This window comes from Zonotrichia leucophrys, chromosome 7 (assembly GCF_028769735.1).
Source record: "Zonotrichia leucophrys gambelii isolate GWCS_2022_RI chromosome 7, RI_Zleu_2.0, whole genome shotgun sequence".
Lineage (NCBI taxonomy): Eukaryota > Metazoa > Chordata > Aves > Passeriformes > Passerellidae > Zonotrichia > Zonotrichia leucophrys.
Window position 1 is genome coordinate 22,392,530 of NC_088177.1, and position 18,460 is coordinate 22,410,989.

General features: G+C 40.5%; 1 protein-coding gene across 3 annotated transcripts in view; it reads left to right on the forward strand.

The window, feature by feature from the left end:
- Positions 1-716: 716 nt before the first annotated feature.
- The window catches only part of ZNF385B (zinc finger protein 385B), a 151,539-nt gene continuing 133,795 nt past the window's right edge, over positions 717-18,460 (forward strand). The window contains exon 1 of one of the 3 annotated variants that reach the window (XM_064718872.1): positions 717-753. In XM_064718872.1, the coding sequence (XP_064574942.1) occupies positions 735-753 (19 nt within the window). In that variant the 5' untranslated portion in view covers positions 717-734. Of the gene's footprint in view, positions 754-3,298; positions 3,520-3,921; positions 4,025-18,460 lie in introns of those variants that run through there. The other 2 variants (XM_064718881.1, XM_064718873.1) reach the window with 2 other exon arrangements.

The following is an 18,460-nucleotide window of genomic DNA, read 5'->3' on the forward strand; positions in this document are numbered from 1 at the left end:
TTTCCACAGAGGGATACTTGTGTAACACACCTTGAAAGTATTTGTTTTTGTTGTTATTTCTTGCATTATTTGCCATATGGGATCACCAAAAAGGCAAATCAACATTTGGAGCATTAGGATACTATTTTCATATTTTGCATAGACAACAAAAAACAAACAAGAAGTCTGTAGTCATACCTCAAGCACCTATGGTGCTTAGAGGCAGATATTTTTGAAATGGACGATAGTAAAACATTACTGAGCCTTAATCATCAAAAATGGTATACCAGTCAAACAAAAAGGAACTCTTCCTCAAAATAAGTAGTAGGCCTTTCACATATATAAAAAATAGCTTAGTGTGGAGAGCACAGGAGTTTTCTTGTTTGCTGAGGACAGAGATTTCTGGCACTGTCTCTTACAGGGTGAATCATGAATGTGAGGGTTGCTTGAGACTTCCCAGTGGTGACCTCTCCTCATAAAATGATATTTAACGTCACCCGGATGTAACATTACTGTTGTCTTTTGTAGAAAATATTTCCCAGTGTGGAGGGATGGAATGTAAGAAAACAAAGATAGTGCAGAAGGCAGTCTCACACCTGAGGAGCTGCAGCTGTACTAATCACCAAAGATTAGGAACAGGCCTGCCCTTAACAGGCCACAGCTGTGTCCAATAAGAAGAAAAGTGCTACAAAAGAGCTGGTTGGCTGCTTGAGGAGAGAGCTGGAGTTTGTTGGCTGTGCTGTGAGGAGTTGCCCATGAGAAATCACCCAGAAGGTATGGAAGATTTACAAAAAGGTGACAACATCCCAGCTCTTGGGGCATCCTGAGTTGTTGCTGGGTTGCAGGCATCCCTTAGGGGTTTGTTTGCATGCACCATTCTGCATGCATCTACAAACAAACTTGTGTCACATAAAACCTAGCTTCAGTGATTTTAGAAAAGTCATCCAAGTTTGGTTTGGTAGCGCCAAATACAAAGCTCTGGAAAAAAAAAGTGATAAAATGCAATTCTAATTAATACTCAGCATGTCTTTGTACTCTGCATATCCTTACTTAGGGTAAACTCTGTCTGGTTTTATATGTTTTTATGCAGATTTCCAGTAGCAGCCTCTCCTTTCCAGCAGGTCCCTTTGAAAGTACAGACCTGTTATCTCCTTATAAGGTCTCCCAGGCTAAATGGTCTTTCTGTTGCTCACATCACTTTTGAAGTTGTTTTGATATTCTACAGCTATTCTATAATTTTATAACCTCTAATGTGCTTTCAGCATTTATGGAGATGAAATGTGGCATGTTGACAAAACAGACCACAGGGCATTTAAAATTTAAAATTTTCCACCCTTCAGACTTACACAATCTTATAGAGCACAGGATTTGATAGGGAGCTGGAGTCAAGAATGGTGAGTTGCACAGCGGAAGACAGCTGTGAAATGCATCATAAAGATATGTACCGTTGTGGGTTAAATTTTGCTGTTTCTGATGAGAACAGGCCTTTCAAAGACAGACCCAAGACATACTTTTGCATCGTGTTTGAAATCATATACAATTATCACCTCCCATTACATCTCTCTGTAGGCAGCTGATGGTTAGAATTCACTGAAATATCTTTTTTTTTTAATCATGAGCCACTGAACAGAAATGTACTTGTTCTGAAGAATGTTACAGTCTTCACAGGGGTTCTTAAACATTTTCATATTAACAGCAAATACAGTGAATGGTCATTTGCAGACCTTTCTGTTACCTTTCAAACACCTTTCTGTTAAAGATTGAATAACATCTCTGTGGCAACTACAGCAGCTGCTTACATAAATTAAATAATACTGCCTAGGTGCCATATTCTTAGTTCTTTAGAATACAACTTGAAGGTTGGATATGAAGAGAAAGTCGTTGAGTTTTTGTCCAGTCAGAATTATTTTGAGATTTCTTGGAGACTTTGGAGACTGTAGTGCTAGTTTACTGCAAATTTGTCTTGAAAAGGGCTAAAAGACAAAAGATAATAAAATATAAAAATTTTGGATATTACTAGGGCACAATCATACATGTATGTGCCTTTTCAAGATAATCAATTAGATCCATTTCTAATCTGACTGATCCCAAACACTCTCTGGGTATTTTTTTGTTGTTGTTGTTTGCTGCTGAATTTTGTGTACATTCAAAATTCCTCTACCACTTGTCCAACATTCCCAGTTTCAGTAGTGGATTTTTCCTGCTGTGCCATCTATTCTGCTGCTACAGATTCAGACAAACTCAGGACTTCTGGAGGGAGGGGGGGAAGTGTCCTATTTTCAGCTGCTCTTTCTCTCTGTAGGAGACCAGTAACTCTTTCAAAAACAGGTCTGCTTTAAAGTTCAGCTTTTTTCTGAGCAAGAAGTTCGTGGTAGGTACAACACCACAAGAAGGGCTATATTCATGTTTTTATGGGATGATTAATTCAAACTCTCAGAATTTCCTGTCTTGAGTGCTAAAAGAACTTATTGAACATAAAACTGTAAACAAGGTATGATGCAATTCTTAATAGTATTAAGTATCACTGCTCTTCTCCAAAAGCTGAAACTAAAGTTTAGCAAGAAGTTTTTCTCCAGTGTTAAATGTTCTTGTTTTCCTTCCTGCAGAAGAATAACAAATTAAATACTGTAGGATTCCCTCTGTTTGAACCACATTCTCCAGGAGCAGTGGTCGAACTATAAAATCTAACTCAAATTGTTGAAATGCTGCAAATTTTCTTGTACTGAAGCTTGCATTGATTTTGATGTTCCCACCATTATCATAATTATTTTTCTCTTAACTACTTACAAAGCCTGCTGTTTTCTCGTGTAATGTTTGTACTAAGGACACAGTTTTACACTTTACAGAACAGAGCTGAGGAGCAGTGGCTATTGATTTAAAGCCCTGACAGGCGGGCTGGCAAAACCAGAGGGCTGGGAGGCTGGCTACAGGTTTGTGAGAATTTGGGGAACGAAGAGCAACCCTTGACGACCAGAAGCTGCAGGAGTAAGGAAAGCGGGAGCTGTTCCAGCTGGGTGTTCGGGGATTGTTTCTCTGCTGTCGCCCCCGGGACGCGGCTGTGCTGTCTGTGACACGCCGAGTGTGCACACTGGGGTGCCCGCGGCCGGCCGGCGCTGGGCTCGCCCGGGGCCCAGTCCGGCTTGCCTCAGCCGGAGGCGCCGGGGCTCCCCTGCCATCCCGGGCCCGGCCGCCGCTCCATTCCTCTCCTCCCCGCTCCCCTCACGGGCCCGGCCGCCGCCACAGGTGCGGAGCCGCCCCGCCCCCAGCGCGCAGGCTCCGCCCGCGTGCCGACCCCGGCCCCCGCCCCACCTGAGCCCGCGGGCGGGGCGGGGACCAGGCACGGACGGACAGGCAGACAGACAAACAGACAGACAGGCAGGCAGATAAACAGGCAGACAGATACACAGGAGAACGGACGTCTCGGGAGAGCCGCGGCCCTCCGGCGGAGTTGCGCCGCGCTCGCCGCGGTCCGGCAGGAGCGGGGCTGCGGCGCCCGCCGGTGCCGCGCCGCTCCCTCCTTGGCTGCGGGCGGCTGCCGAGGTGAGCGGGGCGGCGCGGGGGGGACCCTGCTCGGTGTCACTGCGCGTGGCGAGCCGGGGATGCGCGGCCGGAGCCCCGGGGCAGCCCGCCCGCCGGCGGGCGAAGTTTGGCGGCCGGAGCCGCAGGTAGCGGGGTGCCCGGGCGCCTCCTGCCCGGGCGGGGTGCGCGCTGCCGGGGCTTAGCGGCGGCTCCGCAGCATCGCTTGTTTGCCGAGAGGATAAAGCGCGTCTCTAAATAGGTCAGGGGCTTCGGCAGCGCCTGGGATTTGCGTAACGATTTTTGTTACGTGGGAAAGGTGCGGGGCTCTTGCTCCCGGGCTCCAGGGCTGGACACAGCGCTGCTTTCCTGGCACACCGAGCGACTTCTTAAAAAGAAGTAGTTGCGTGAGCACTGCTCGGCTTTCTTGTTTTATAAATCCCGACGACTTCGGCAAAGTTAAATTTCTTCAGCAAATGAGGAATTAACTCACATGAAGGAGTCATCCTTGATGAGCTAATTACGCGTGGTGAGTGTAAATGCTTTGCATCGCAAGCCCGTGGACGGTGATGGTATGCTCAAAATGTTCATGTCCTGGTGACACTGTTTCAAAATATGCAGAGAAGCGTTAGGTGCAAGATTGTATTTTCTGCAGCTATAGGCAAGAAATGCCCTTGTTTCAGAGGAATTGTCAGAATATTCATGCATGTGTGAAGGCTTAGGTTTGTTTTCGACTCCTGATCAAACTTGGGAACTCTTTTCATGAGTTTCAAAGGTTGTGAGCTTGGTATTAGATCTGTGTTGTTAAACTTGAGTGGGAAATCTATAAATGGAAAAGTTAGAGAAGGGTGGCACTGTGAGCCCTCAGAAGTTTCAATAAATCTTCAAATCCCAATTTAACTGTGGTTAACTACTAGTTATGGGAGGAGAAAGATGATAATTTTATTTCCATACTCTCTGCTGCTGCTTTATTGCTGCCTTGGACAAAATATAAAAATGAGATGCTATAGACGTCCTCTTGCTCTCAAGAACCTGTGTGATTGCAGCAGGTGTGGATGAAGCGCTGCTGCTGCAGGCCCAGAATGAGAGGCAATGAGAGGATACTGGTGGGATGCCCAGGCTCCTGGATTTAGCAGCTCCTTCAAAGCTTCTGCCTCTCGTGGCAGCACTGTGCTCTCCAGTGGATGCAGCCACCCTCTGCCCGGTTAGTGCAGCTCTGAAAACGAGAAAAGGTGTCTTTGTGTAGTCCAGAGCTGACAATAGACTGCTGTGAGTGGGTTATGCTGCTCCTCCTTTTCCAAAGAAGCAATCTTGCTGCTCCTACTCAATCTTGAACTCCTTTCAGTTCACCAGGTTAGTAGACTGCTTAAGGGGAGGGACAGTGTTTTTCTTCTGCTTTGTTTCTAGGGTATTCCTCTATAGTTGCAAACTTTTTTCTGGTGTTTGGTCTTGCCAAGTGGGTTTTTTGTACTTCAGACCTTTTCCAGTGGATGAGAATTGACATGCTTGTGTGAAATCTAAAGGTGGAAGATAAACCAGTAGTGATGACACTGGTCACATTAATAATAACCTCTTGGTTTTGATTTGTTGTTGGGTTTTTTTTCAATTGTTTGGCTTTCAATTTGTTTTGTTTAGAAAGGAAACTATCCTGTTTACAGGGCATTTTCACTCATTTATCAAGGCCTTTTTATTTTTTTTCCCAGTGAATTATATAGCAGATGCTTGGTTAAACCTAAAAATATTAACAAAAACCAGCAGGTGTTAAGATACTGTGCTGACTTGCCTCTTCCTGTGCTAATGGGAGCTGTCCATCCCTCCTGTGCTCCCTCTGCACTGCACACTCTCTCACAAGGGATCAATATACTTACACCAGCACCGATTTCTCTTAACTGACTGTTCTTCACTGTTTGCATTTTTTTTTTCATCTTTTGGATTTCCTCAGCTAAGTTTTACTAGAGAGGCTATCTTCCTCCTCGAGTGCAGTTGTTCAGGGATAAGTATATGTAAAAGCAGCAAAAGGCCTTGTGGAAGATAATCTTTTGGGGGAGTGTAGGCTTGTTAGTTAATTAGCTCTGGAAGTCCTAAGATTTTGAACAGCAATGAGGATTACTGCATAAAACATAACAGATGTTTTACAGCTCTTGCAGTTTTTTCTCTTCAGGTTATCACAAGAGATTGTGGTTAGAGAATATTTGCTCTCTGAGTTTGAGAATTTATGAGATTCAGGGGCATTTCTGCTATTTTCAAAATGAGCATATGGTTCAGTTGTGGTAGTCTCAAATCTCAAAGCATTCCTTAGGCTGTGTTGGGATGTAACAGAGTACAGAACTGGAGTGCAAGGTGCTCTCTAGTGTACTGAAATACCCTGCAAAGCTCAGGTCATCTGTAGTTAATGGGAAGAAAAGATGACTTTGCAGTCTGAATAGCTTGCTTTCTGAAATTCTGCTCTTTGTAATATGCCTTAAGACCTTTGGAATTCCTTGAATAACGTCTTGCAGCAGATAAATATTTTGGTTCTGTAACTTTTGCATTGCATTCAGAAAATTGTAGTACTTAATATATGTCACCCATCAAGATACAATTGTGAATATTGTATCTTATGTGATCCTCAATTACCTCTGATGCAGGGAAGTTAGAGGCAGATGTTAAATGTCATAATACCCCAGGTTAACAAAGGAGGAATTTCCCCAGATCCATAGAATGCACTTGGGTATTTTATCCTCAGGCTGGTGAATGTACAGAGTTGAAGGAATTACAGGAACTTCACACTCCTATGTGACTGTAACATCCCTCTGGCTGCATAGGTTAGATTGTCACCACGTATTCTGCTTGCCTAACTACAGGTGCAGCTCAAATGCTGATTGAAGGGCTGTTTCCTGTTGTTATTTTGTCTACATGCAAAAAAGGTACAGGTTCTTTTCAAATGTAAAATTTGTCTTTTTACTGCAGTTTCACAGAGCATGCATGATCTCACAATAGGAAGTTTATGGTTTTCATTATTTAACAAAGGCCAATGTTTTAAAACCAAAACATCTTAAAGTTTTTGAAAACTTGTGTCCCAAGGATATTTAATTTTTTTTTTTTTCACAAAATTAACATGTTTTCTGACTTTATGTAATGCACAAAGGAAGCAGGGTAATTGTGGCAAAAATCATCTCTGCATTGTGCGGTCATTTGACGTCATTGTATATTGTTGGAGACTGCTGCCGAAGAGCAGCTGGTATTCTGACACAGTCACTTTCAGTGAGGGCACTGAATAGTATTAAGAAAGCATCGCCTAATTTATGTTATTGGTAGTATGTTGGCAAAAATAACCAAATACTTGGTAACTTGTTCTGGCATAAGGTATCTTTGGTGCTAGGAAGTGAGGGTCTTACTCTGTTTACCACAAATAAAACCTTTTTTTCTGATGCCCTGCAATACATCACATTCCATGAAACTACGCAAATATTTCCTAGAGTGAGTAATCGTGCCCATTAACTTACACATTTTTATTTTTCCAAGTGATTGCTGTCCTCAGATCATGTGCAATAATTTTCTTAGTTTCTCAAACGTGAAGCTTAGAGCTTTAACACCATTGTATATTTTATGTGCAACTGTGATTCTTGTTATATATTAGCTAAAGCTGACATTGCTTTCTATAAACATATTAATTGACACGTTAAAAATTCATTAGACAACCTGAGCTTCCAAGGCTTGTAAAAATAGAAGCCTTGTAAACCAATCTAACTATATCAGTGCAGCCCCAGTCTGTTGCTTATCGATATTGGTACCTTAACAATTTGCTGCTGCTGAACTACCACACAGCTCTTGTAATGACAGGTGATGCCAATGCACAATGGGGCATGTTACAGCTGTGCTGTTTGCATTATTGATGATTGTTTGATTATGAGCAAGTTAACCTGTTAGGAAAAGACTGTTAAAGCTTCAGTCCTCAGAAATTATTCAATAAAACTTTGTTTATTGCCAACAACTTCTTTTGGTTATTAAACATTTATAATAAGGAATTGAAGAGGGAGAAGTAGCTAGACATGAGTACAAGCAGCAGCTTTAGACAGTTGAAGTCTTTATCTCTCTTTACATACCTACATGTTTTTCAATTACGTAGCCATATGTAACAAAAACATAAATGTTTCACAAGTTTTAAAATGTCGTGAGATTGTGTGGAACAGAGAAATGGCATTAAATAGGTTTTAATTTACAAGTAAGTGAAATGCACTTTCTTTGTGGCAGAAAGCAGGTCTTGAATAGTTATGCACCTTGGTTCACAGTTTTCTACACCCGGTAAATTTCTGTGTGACGGGATGATGTGCTGTGGTATTGGTGAGATGCTGTGATTCTGAAATAGACCAGGCAGTTTTTCACTGCTCTCTGCTTTCTGCTGGCAAACTGTTTGGTGCCGGCATGCCAGTGCTGGAAGTATGGGGCACACCTGCAGCTCAGTCAGTCATTTTGCGTGTGAGGTGGGTTAATCTTGTCTCCCAGAGCACACTGATTCACACTGAGATGTCTCACAGGCTCCTCCTGCAAGCAAGGCTCAAAGCCAGTCTGCTCTGTTGTAGTATCCATTACTTGCACCTGTGTGGCAGGGAAAGTGATCCCTAAGACTCAGGTAAGCCTTGTGTGTAAAGGAAGACTGGGTGACTATTTACTACAGGCGCTGAATAACAGCAACTGAAATGGCAGCATTCAGGTCAAGAAAGCAAAGTAAAATTACCTTGAAGTGAAGCTTGAATCGTATTGTGAATTCAAAAAGAAAGTTTTCTTTTTCTTGCTATTTATTTTTCTGAGCCATTGTATATTTATAGTTTATGAGCTTTTGTAACATCATGGCAGTCAACCTGCTGCCATTCTACAGCCAGTGTTGTCTCATACAGAGTAGTTCCTAATGGAGTTATTTACTAGGTACTGGGGCAGTGCTGCTTCCTAGTAGAGGATGTGCTCCAATGAATCTTTAACACTTCTCAGTGTTAATGGACTTATAAGATCTACTGAGTTTATAACATAAGTGGTTATGATGGTTGTTCTTTCTATATGTACTTGTCTAAGTACCAGAAAGTGAAACATATGGGAGCAGAGTTTGTTTAACAACACCTGCTATTGTATTTTAATTTGACACTTCTCAGTACATCCCATTTAGGTATAGTAGACTATCAGGTGTCATTAGTCCTAAAATAGTTTGACACAATTTCAAAGATTAATTAGGTTAAGAATCAGTGATGGGGCAGGCAACATAAGTATGGTCTACTTCAAAATGAAAATGAGGAAAAAAGTTTATGTGATTTTTATGTCAAGTAGTTTACACTTGACAGTGTCTAATTGTGTCTGTCATCATTTTGATTAAAGGGAAGCTTATTTTCCTAAGGAAGGGAAAAATTTGAGCATTATGACTCATTTTCAAGGTGTATTCCAGAGAGAATGAATTTGGGTAAGATAATAAGTAAACACTCTCAAAGTTCTTACTTTGCCCTGTGCAGCAAGACTTTCAAAGGTGATGCAGGAACGTCCTAATGGGATTTCATAATGAAAATGCTAATAAAATCTAGCAGAGTAGTACATAGTCTCCTTGTTTGCATGACTGCATGTGACCAAAAAAAATAATTTCTTCCTTTGGCCACCTGCTAATAACCAGGTGCTGAATCTTTGACTTGAAATTGCAAATGCCTGTGCGTGCCTAGGTGCACTTCATCTTTCTGTTAAAATGAGATAATGTAATATGCTACAATTAAGAAAACCTCTTATGAATCTGCATCAAAAATGATGGAAAAGATTTAGCCTTTGTCTGTTTCTGCAGTCTGTTGTCTGCAATGCAGGTGCAGGCTATGCCAGAGAGGTGCTTATTTGGTAGATTGTGGGATCTCTGCATAGTCAGTACCATTTTTGATGCTTATCTTGGTCCCTTGTTAATCAGAGAATAAGAATACCAATATTTTAAACCTCAAACAGCATTAGGAGAGTTTAAGACTTGTGAGGTTAAGAATGTGAAAATTGGGAAATGCAATACAACCTTTGGGTCTGTTAGCGGGCATAATCAGGAATAACTTTTGGTTTTTTTCTCGTCACACTTTGTGCACAGCATGGGTAATATGTGCTTCAACAATAGTAAAAGAAATTTTAAAAATATTTGCAACACTTCCATGATGGAAATAAAAGAGCATTCTCCTGACATAAGGGGAAACTTCAGCACAGAGAGGGATCCTCAGCAATGTTAACGTCTGGGCTGAGTCGTGGGGTCAGTGTGGCAGCCCTCAGGGTGATGTAGGGTGTGCTCACAGCAGAACTGCTGTCCTGAGCAGCAGCAGGAGCAGCAGCAATGCTCCTTTAAGGTCTGAGCTCTAATACAGCAACTCTGTAAACTCCAACCTGAATTCTCCACTCAGGCTCCCAGGAAAGTCGAGTGCTAGTAGTGAATGATTTAAACAACTTGCCAAGCATTTCTAGCAGCTCTGTGGAGCCCAGGCTGCAGATAGATTCTGCACTGCAGCATGTAAGTGCCTCAACAGTGAGAGAATCTTTTTTACTTGCAGTCTCCTGCTTTTTTTACAATTTCTGCAGCAAATTACATTGGGTTTTTTTAATGAGGTAGCTGTTCTCATTACTTTGATTGTCTTGACTAATCTTCAGTCTGTGAGGGGAGGGAAAATATGATCTTGTAACTTAAAGAGCCTATTAGGTTTCTTTTAAAAAGAAGCTATTCTACCTGAAGGAATCACGGTAAATCTTGAAGTTTTTTATCAGTGAGTACTTTTCAAATTGTTAAAACTAGAGCCTGGCTCCTGGAGCTTCTGAAATGATTGAAGAAATTTTGTGCTGTGTAGAGTAGCGTTAGGCTTGGCGTGCTTTGTGTTTCACTAGTACTTGCTCAGGTATTGTCAGACTCCGCTCTGGAGAACTTTGCTTTCTTTTAGACAGATGACATCAGAAACAGCAGAACCTTATTGTCAAGTTTGACACCTCAAATAGACTAATGGCACTCCTAGTCCCATGAGTAATGTGAAAGCACTAAGCACATGTGGGTAGGGATACTTAGTGCTATAGTCTTATTCTATATAGTATTAAATGCTGACAATTAATATATGTTGTCTGTAAGTATATAAAATAAAGTGGGAAGTCATTCTTCTGAAAACTGCTGAAGCTTTAGAGAATAAATCCTATGGGGACTGGCTGAAAGAGAGCTGGGGTCAATAAGCTCGGAGGAGAGGAGGCTCAGGGGGGACCTTGTCACTCTTCTCAGCTCCCTGTTGGCAGGCTGTAGCCAGGTGGGAGTCAGCTGCTTGTCCCAGGTAACAGGAGACACAGGATGGGGAGAAATGGCCTCAGCTGCGCCTGGAGAGGTCCAGGTTGGAAATCAGGGAAAATTCCTTCACTGAAAGGGTAGTTAAGCACTGGAATGGGCTGCCCAGGGAGGTGGCAGTCACCATCCTTGGAAGTGTTCAAGAAGCAGCTGGCCATGGTGTTCAGTGCTATGGTTTAATGGACACAGGGATGTTTGGTCAAAGGTTGGACTCTGACCCGGAAGGTCTTTTCCAGCCTTAATGATTCTCTGTTTCTATGACTTTTACTGAACAAGGTTTGAATAAGGCTAAGTCTACTGTACTCAGGGACCCTTTCTCTACTGCAGGCAGGTGACAGATGCTCTTGAGCAAGCGATATTCCTGGAAGGCTAGGCAAGAGCCCCCTACACTGGTATTTTCTTCCTCTTTCAAACAGGTTTGAGAAAACATTTCTAACAACCTCTGCTGTCTTTCCTTGGCACGTGCGTTAGTCTCACAAGCTCATGAATGTTACAAAAACAGCCTAAGAAATGAGACGGTGGCGATTTACAGATTTCAGCATCAGAGAAATTTGCATTGATTATCAGTAACAACAAATTTTGACAGAAGTAATGTCAACATCTGATTATGTTGTCAACTTCATAATTTGGTTATATTGTCAGCTATGCTAACTTGGTAGATTTGTTGAGTCTCAATTGTCCTCATCATAATTGCAATCTATTATGTAACTCAAGTAGGTTGGGGCAGTGGGAAGCTGTCAAAACAGGTGTGGTGTAATTCTTGTTTTTACCACTTTCAGTGAATTTGTATTAGCCAATTTTCTGCATATAACTTGGTGGTGGGGTGTTCTTGCAGTGTAAAAGATCTGGAAAAAACATGCTATTGAAGGAACCCCATGCACCTCTCTTATGTGTTATTCAGTTCTCAGAAGCTTTTCACCTTTTTTTTCTTAACTGTAAATTAGAATATTGATTAAGTTTCTGTATCACAGTTTTTCAAGAAAGGATCTGACTATTTTTTAAGTTGAACATCTAGATCTTGAGCAAGGATAGGAGAACTTCCTTCTTGTTCAGAGGGGAAGATTTACACTGACCTGGCTTGGCGAGTGTTTCCCGACGGAGGAAGCGCGCTGGCGTTAAACCCCAGAGCCAGGAGGCAGAGGGGCTGCAGGGAGCCTGTGGCTGGCAGGGGCCGTGGGGTTTGCAATCTCTGGGTGCAGCACCACGGCTGCTTCCTGCCTCACACGGTTATGGCAGGGCTGTTTGCCATGCGGTTCTGATAACCGTGGGAATTGTCACGGGCGGTTAGGAGCCAACATCATGCTTCATGCTGAGCATGGGGCTTGGCAGGTTTGCTTCTGTGTGGTTCTGCCATGTCAATGCCTTTGTAATATCAATGTGATGGAGTGGCTTATGTTCTTACAGAGCTGGGGATCACATTTTGTGTGACACTGAATCAAAGCTTTGGATGTTTCTGATTATGTATCTTTTTACTGTACATATATGTTCTTGAATCTGTTCCTGTCATTTATTGTTGCTACTGTTGTATGGCTTCTTCCATCTTGTGAGAACCCTCAAATTCCTTTCATGTCAATGACTTGTTGAAAACAGCTGATTTATTTTTAAATGTCTTATAAAGTGGAAGTAGCGGCTCTGGCCACAGAGGTACTTTGTTGTTTAAAAGGATAATTTCAGCTTGAATTTCCAAACGGGCTAGTTTTTAAAACCCAGCTCTGTTGCTTTTTAATTGTCAGAATCTCTCTCAAATGCTTGTTACTAGGATTTGTATTTAATGTTTTTGGTAAAGCCATAGGCAGAACTTAATTCACTTTTCAAAAGTGCTGCCAAATGCTTTTCAGAATTAGTAGTGAATATTAAAAACTTGCTTGAGATTGCTTTGGATCTTTCGGGTTGCAGAAGTGTGAGCTGTGGCTTTTGTGGGCTGACTGCGAGCAGCCCTGCTGGTCCCTGTCACTTCTGAGCATCCTCTGTGCCTCTTTGCTGTCCCCTCAGGCAGCTGCAATGCCTTAGTGTTTGCTCTTTCCCTCAGCAGCTGTATTTCTTGGCTCTTCTAATTTCTTGACCCCTGTGTTAGCTTGCTGAGCTTAGTATGTATCCTGTGTGTTTGACCCATGCCTCCCTTCCTGACTGCAACCTAGTGCAGCAGATTTCAAGAGCGGCCAGCAACTCAGAGTTTCTTAGAATATCCCAGTAAAATAAAAATCACCTTATGGATGGCTCTCCATTTTTAATTAAAATTAGTTTGGGCCCCTTTTCTAGTCAGTGAAGCCTGAAATAAAATTTTCGTTTAATAAATTCACACACCCTCTTTTTGTTTTTTATTAAAAAAAAAAGAAGAATGCTCTTCAAAAATAAAGCTCACTTGTCAAACTTGGGTATAATTTAGAGTGAAAAAACATTTGTTCTTCCTTTTTAAGGCATTTAGAGGGAAACCACAGTTGGGAAAATGAAGGGTAAGATTACTGTATAAGCACTTGGCTATTCCTTGCAGTTACACATTGAGACTGATGAACACGAATATTTTTAAAGAAATTTATATTGGCAATGATTACTCTGAGATACGTTCTCTTGCATTTGATTAATTACTTTAGTAGCTACAATCATTAGATCTCTGAAGAGAAGGCGAAGAAGGAATAGGAGTTGAACATAGATCTGCATATATCTGTTCAATTAAAAATCTTTTAAAGAAAAAGCTCTTGGAATTACAGGATCATTCTTGAGCTCTGTTTTCATATGGGCTTGGTGTAACAAGTTTCTCTACCTACAAATGGATGCTCCAGGTGTCAGAGTAATATTATGCATACTTAAAAGCCCTCTTGGGTTGTGAGGTATATCTTTCAGTTGACATCTCTGCATCAGATTTACCTCTGTCCCTCCAAGTAAGAGCTTTTCTGACATGATTGCATAGACTGAGAAATCTGGTATCAGGAAACAGATTTTTAATTTTTTTTTTCTCAAATGAGTATTGCCTTATTAGTAAAGGAATTCTGTAAATAGTCTGGAGTGCTTGCACTGAAGTTTAAGGGCTAGATTTAGCTACATTTGTAACTAGTGTATGTAGAGATTTCCAGGGTTGTGAATTTCTGTCTTCAGAAGCATATCGGAAGTTGATACTAATTAGAAAAGGAGTTAAGTAAGTTTAAAGACTGTATACAAGACTGCACTGCAGTACAAGGCAGAATCATCTGTTGTTAAAAAGGAAAAAAAAGGTGAGTCAGGGTTTTATGAGGCTTTCCTGCTAGGAAATGAAATATTGATGTTTTTTCAGGTAGTAGTGCTCAGTTCTTAGAAAATACCTATCTGCTGGAAACATCTTTTAATATTTTACAATATATTATACCAAGAATGGCCAATTTTGGAGTTTTCTGATATGCAACAATGCAGAATTTTATGCTTAGCTGACTCTTTAATTAGCTCTCATTCTGTCTCACATGATTTATAGCTTCATGACTCCAATGTAAAAAGGATATATGACTTAATGAAGCAGAAAGCTGCAGTGGGTTCCCACCTCTAGCTGCTTAATGGTTTCCTGGAGGAAGGGGAATGGTTGTGCTGCAGAGGAAGAAGCTGTAAGCATCTCCTCATTTGTAAGGCAGGGATGGAACAGTCCACGTTGCTGTGACTTACAGCTGTTTGCCTCCCTGTCACATACACAATTCATTAGAGTGAGGAGGGAATGTGCCTCTTGCATAAAGCATAAAAATAGCAGGTAAAGCAAGGAATGCAGATGTAATCTTTCTTGCTCAAACTGAGTTTAGTGCAGCTGTTTGACATATCTAGAATCTAACTTTTTCTTGATCCTAGAGAAACAGTGTTTCAGTGTGATATAATTTCAGTAATGGACTGTAAAACCCTTAGTGGCCAACTGCTTTTCTTAGCAAGGGAAATCTGGGGAGGTGTTTTCCAATGGGTACTCTGACCATACAAATAAGTTTTTAGAAGAAAGAGGTGATTTTTGCAGTATTACTCTTACAATGTAAGTTTCTCTAGTTGTGCTTCTGTTAGTTTCACATATTTGTCTTTACAGCAACTTTGACAGAGCAGCTCTGATTTTCTTAATTCCAGTACTGTATATTCAAATCAGTTAATTCTGGATTCTTAATAGTTCAAGTGGTCTAAGCATGGCTTCTCCAATGGAAGGGAGGAAAGAATCAGGGATATCAGAGAAATGAACTGGCTTCAGACTTCTTTGGATCTACAGAAACAATTTGGTTTCTATTGGGGCAGCAGCTTTCAGTAATTACTATGGGGAACCCTCTGAAATACAGGAGCAGAATGAAGCCCTTTTTTTTGTTTTATTGGTGTTAAAGAATTACCACCTTCTGGCATGAGTACAGTAACATTACAGGTATGTTTCTGGCACCTGTATCTTATGCAAACAGATATTTATTTCTGAATCTCCTGTGATCTGTATCCATTTCCTAGGTATTTCAGGAAGTGACCATTCCTTATTTAGCTTGTGGTCCTATCTCTATGGGCCCACAAAGGTTGGAACGTTTCCTGGCTTGCTTCTGAGGGCTGGGGTTTGCCCTTAGAGTTTTCTAAGTACCTCTCCCATTCCTCACTCCCTTCCCCTTTCTCTCCTTCTTTTTTTATTTTTTCCCCTCTTGTGAAGTTTGGACTTGCTGCTATTAATCTGCTGGAACTGTGTGGTACCTCTTCAGTTTATACATGAATTACTGAGTTTGTAAAAGAAGACCATTACCTCCTCTCATGATGGGAGATATGGCTTCTGACATAAATCCTGGGGTTCTCACAGAGAAATGTTTTGCTGTTGCCACGTGTTTATTGATTAAAAAAGGATTACTAGAATTTACAAGTAGTTCCTTCAAATATCTGGTTACTTTCTCACATTCATAAAATTTCTTTCAGTGTTTCTGGACTTCACAGTCTCTTCTGGAACCAGCACTCTTTGGGACAGCTAGTCCAGGAATTTTTAGGTATCTAGGGAAAAAATAACAATTCTCCCAGACTATTTCCAGTCTCCTCTAAGCACTTGCAGTGGCTGTAATTGTACATGTGGGCTGTGCAAGTCATTGTTGCATGTGGCTTTTGGACTCTCATACAGTCCATTTAAATGCCAGTGAAAGAGAAAGTGTGCTTTACTGTTTTACAATTGCAGTTTGTGCTTACTTCATGCTTGCAGTTAAACACAAGTACAATATTCAAGGAAATATGCAGCTTTGAGTTTCTGGTAGACGTTGAGAAATTAGTGAAAAACAAAGATTACTGCTCTTGGAAAGCTGGATCTGTATTTGGTAGTTTGTTAGGTTATAATTTCAGAAGTGAATTATAGAAGCTTTCCCAGCACTTTTGAAATTGTTGCGTCTTCTGGGAAATCTCAAACAAGCTGTGGTTTGTGCTGGACCTTTCAAGGAGGCTGTTTTGTAATGTGTAGTGGGGATCTTGCTCAAAGTACAAGAACATCACAAGGGCTATTTTCAGAGCAGAGTAAGGAGTATGCATGGCATTCACAATCCTGGAGGCTTTTTAAACGTTTTTGTATCAGTGTGTGACTCTGTTATAAACCAGGATTTTGGTGGTGGTTCCTGATTCTCTGTGTGTGTTTGTGAGCTCACTCATCACTGCAAGGTAGGCTGAGGACACTTACTGAGAGCAGCACTGCCTGTGAATGAGGGCACCATGAGAAAGTGAACTTTTGCCTTGTTAATGACCTAAACTAGAAAGAGTTTTACTTAATATGAAACACAAGCACCTGTGTTGAGATATTTTAAGTAAGCACATTTATATTTGTGTAAGTTAATAGCTACAGATGCTATTAAGGTAATCCAGCTCCTTAATTTTTCTTTGGCAATGTTTTATCCAATTCTGAGTTTTCCTGGCTTAACTTCGAATATGATCATTTCTATTTTACACAGTGGTATGTTTTCTATGGAGTTAGCATTTTTGTCAGTGAGAAATATATACGTTGGTAAATGTGATTATAGTACATTTATGTACAAAGCTGTTTGCATACTTGCTGTCACCATAGGTTATTACTGAACTATTCAACTGTTTTTATTCCCAACTCTGGCATTTTGAGAGGTAAAAATACATTTGACTGGCTCCAATCATCCATCTATAGTTGCATGTTGTGGGTCCCTCCTTTTCTAGGGACATGGTCACTGATACACCTGTGCAGAAATGTTTGTGATTTCAGAGCCTAAGCATATTACTGCTAAATGTAATTAGAGGCTAGACTTGCCCTGGAGCACAGCTGCTTCCAAGTGTCACTCAAGATTAACTGAAGAACAGGAAAGATTAAGGACACTTTACCTAGTGAATATTTGGAAAACCATTCTGAGGAGGCAGACTTTTAAAATTGATACCCAGGGACTGTGAGCCATTACTGAACATGTAACTTGTTACTGAAAAATGAGTTTCAAAGTGTTCCTCTTTTAAAAAAATAATTACTTTTTCTGTGAAATAATGTGATCAAAAAGCAGTGTCTGTATATTGGAATAGTGATTGTTTTACTGCTGATTTTGCTGAGCGGTAGTGTTTGCTAATAAATCTATCTTCTTTGTTTGTATAAGAAATTTGAAATGAGATTCTAAAAGGCAGGGTCAGTATGATCAAATCAAGTGTTTCCCAACTTGAATGAAATATTGTATTAAAATGGCAAATAATGGATGCCATACTGGCCCTGTTTAGGCTTGCTGTGTTTTAGGAACCTTGGGATTAGTGTTCATCTGTCCCATAAAGGACACAAATCATTTAGATTAGAAGTAATCTGATTGTATTGAAGTACAAATTATAGCACAAAGGCCATTCAAGTGGGTTAAGTGACCAGGGTTGGTAAACACCATATGACTGCTGATTGGTCGATGAAAGAGTATTAACTGAAAGATAATGATGGATTTTAATCCAAATCTCTAAAGCGCAACAGCTGTAGTTCCCAAATGAGTTCACTCACTGTCAGAGTTTTAGGACACTGATTTATTTGTTCCTATTTCTCTTCCACAACAATTACTTTGAAAAATTACTTATTTTTCCTGTATAGAATATAGCTATTTCACACAGCTTTCTTAGATTAGATTTATCTTCTACTTTCTGTAAGTTCATTATGGTTTTTTGCATTTTGTGTTGGAGAAATTGCAGGGTTTTTATTTCAGTGTTCTGTAATATGCTGGGGTAAATTGTTAGGGTGACTTGGTTTATGATGTCCTTTTTTTTATGTCTTTTATGAACATAGTATGAAATCTAGTTAATATTATTAAAAAAAAGGCAAACTGGTATTCCATATGAACTTATTTTCAGAATGCTTCCTGATGTTAATGCCTAATGCTTATCACTGATAATAAATCTTGTGAATTTGTGGAGTTTTATTTATTTCAGAGTGTCTATATGTAATTTAAAAATGGAAAGTGTATAAAAACGACATTATGATATCCTAAAAATGAGAAATGGCAGCTGTTTAGGACCACAATGTAACATTGTTTATGATGTGAAATAAAAAACATAGGTAGACTCTATTTATTAAGGACTTCAGCGTTGGGGCAATACTGCCTTTTTTGGGGTTGTTCTTGCAATAAGAACTTTGGTGTGGGAAAGTTTCATATTCTTTCAAGTTTTCCCCTCAAATTGTGCTTGCCCTGAAATTTTCATTAAAGGAATCAGATGAATGTCTTCAAAAAGAAAGTAATTTAACTTTGTGGTTTTCCTGGTCCA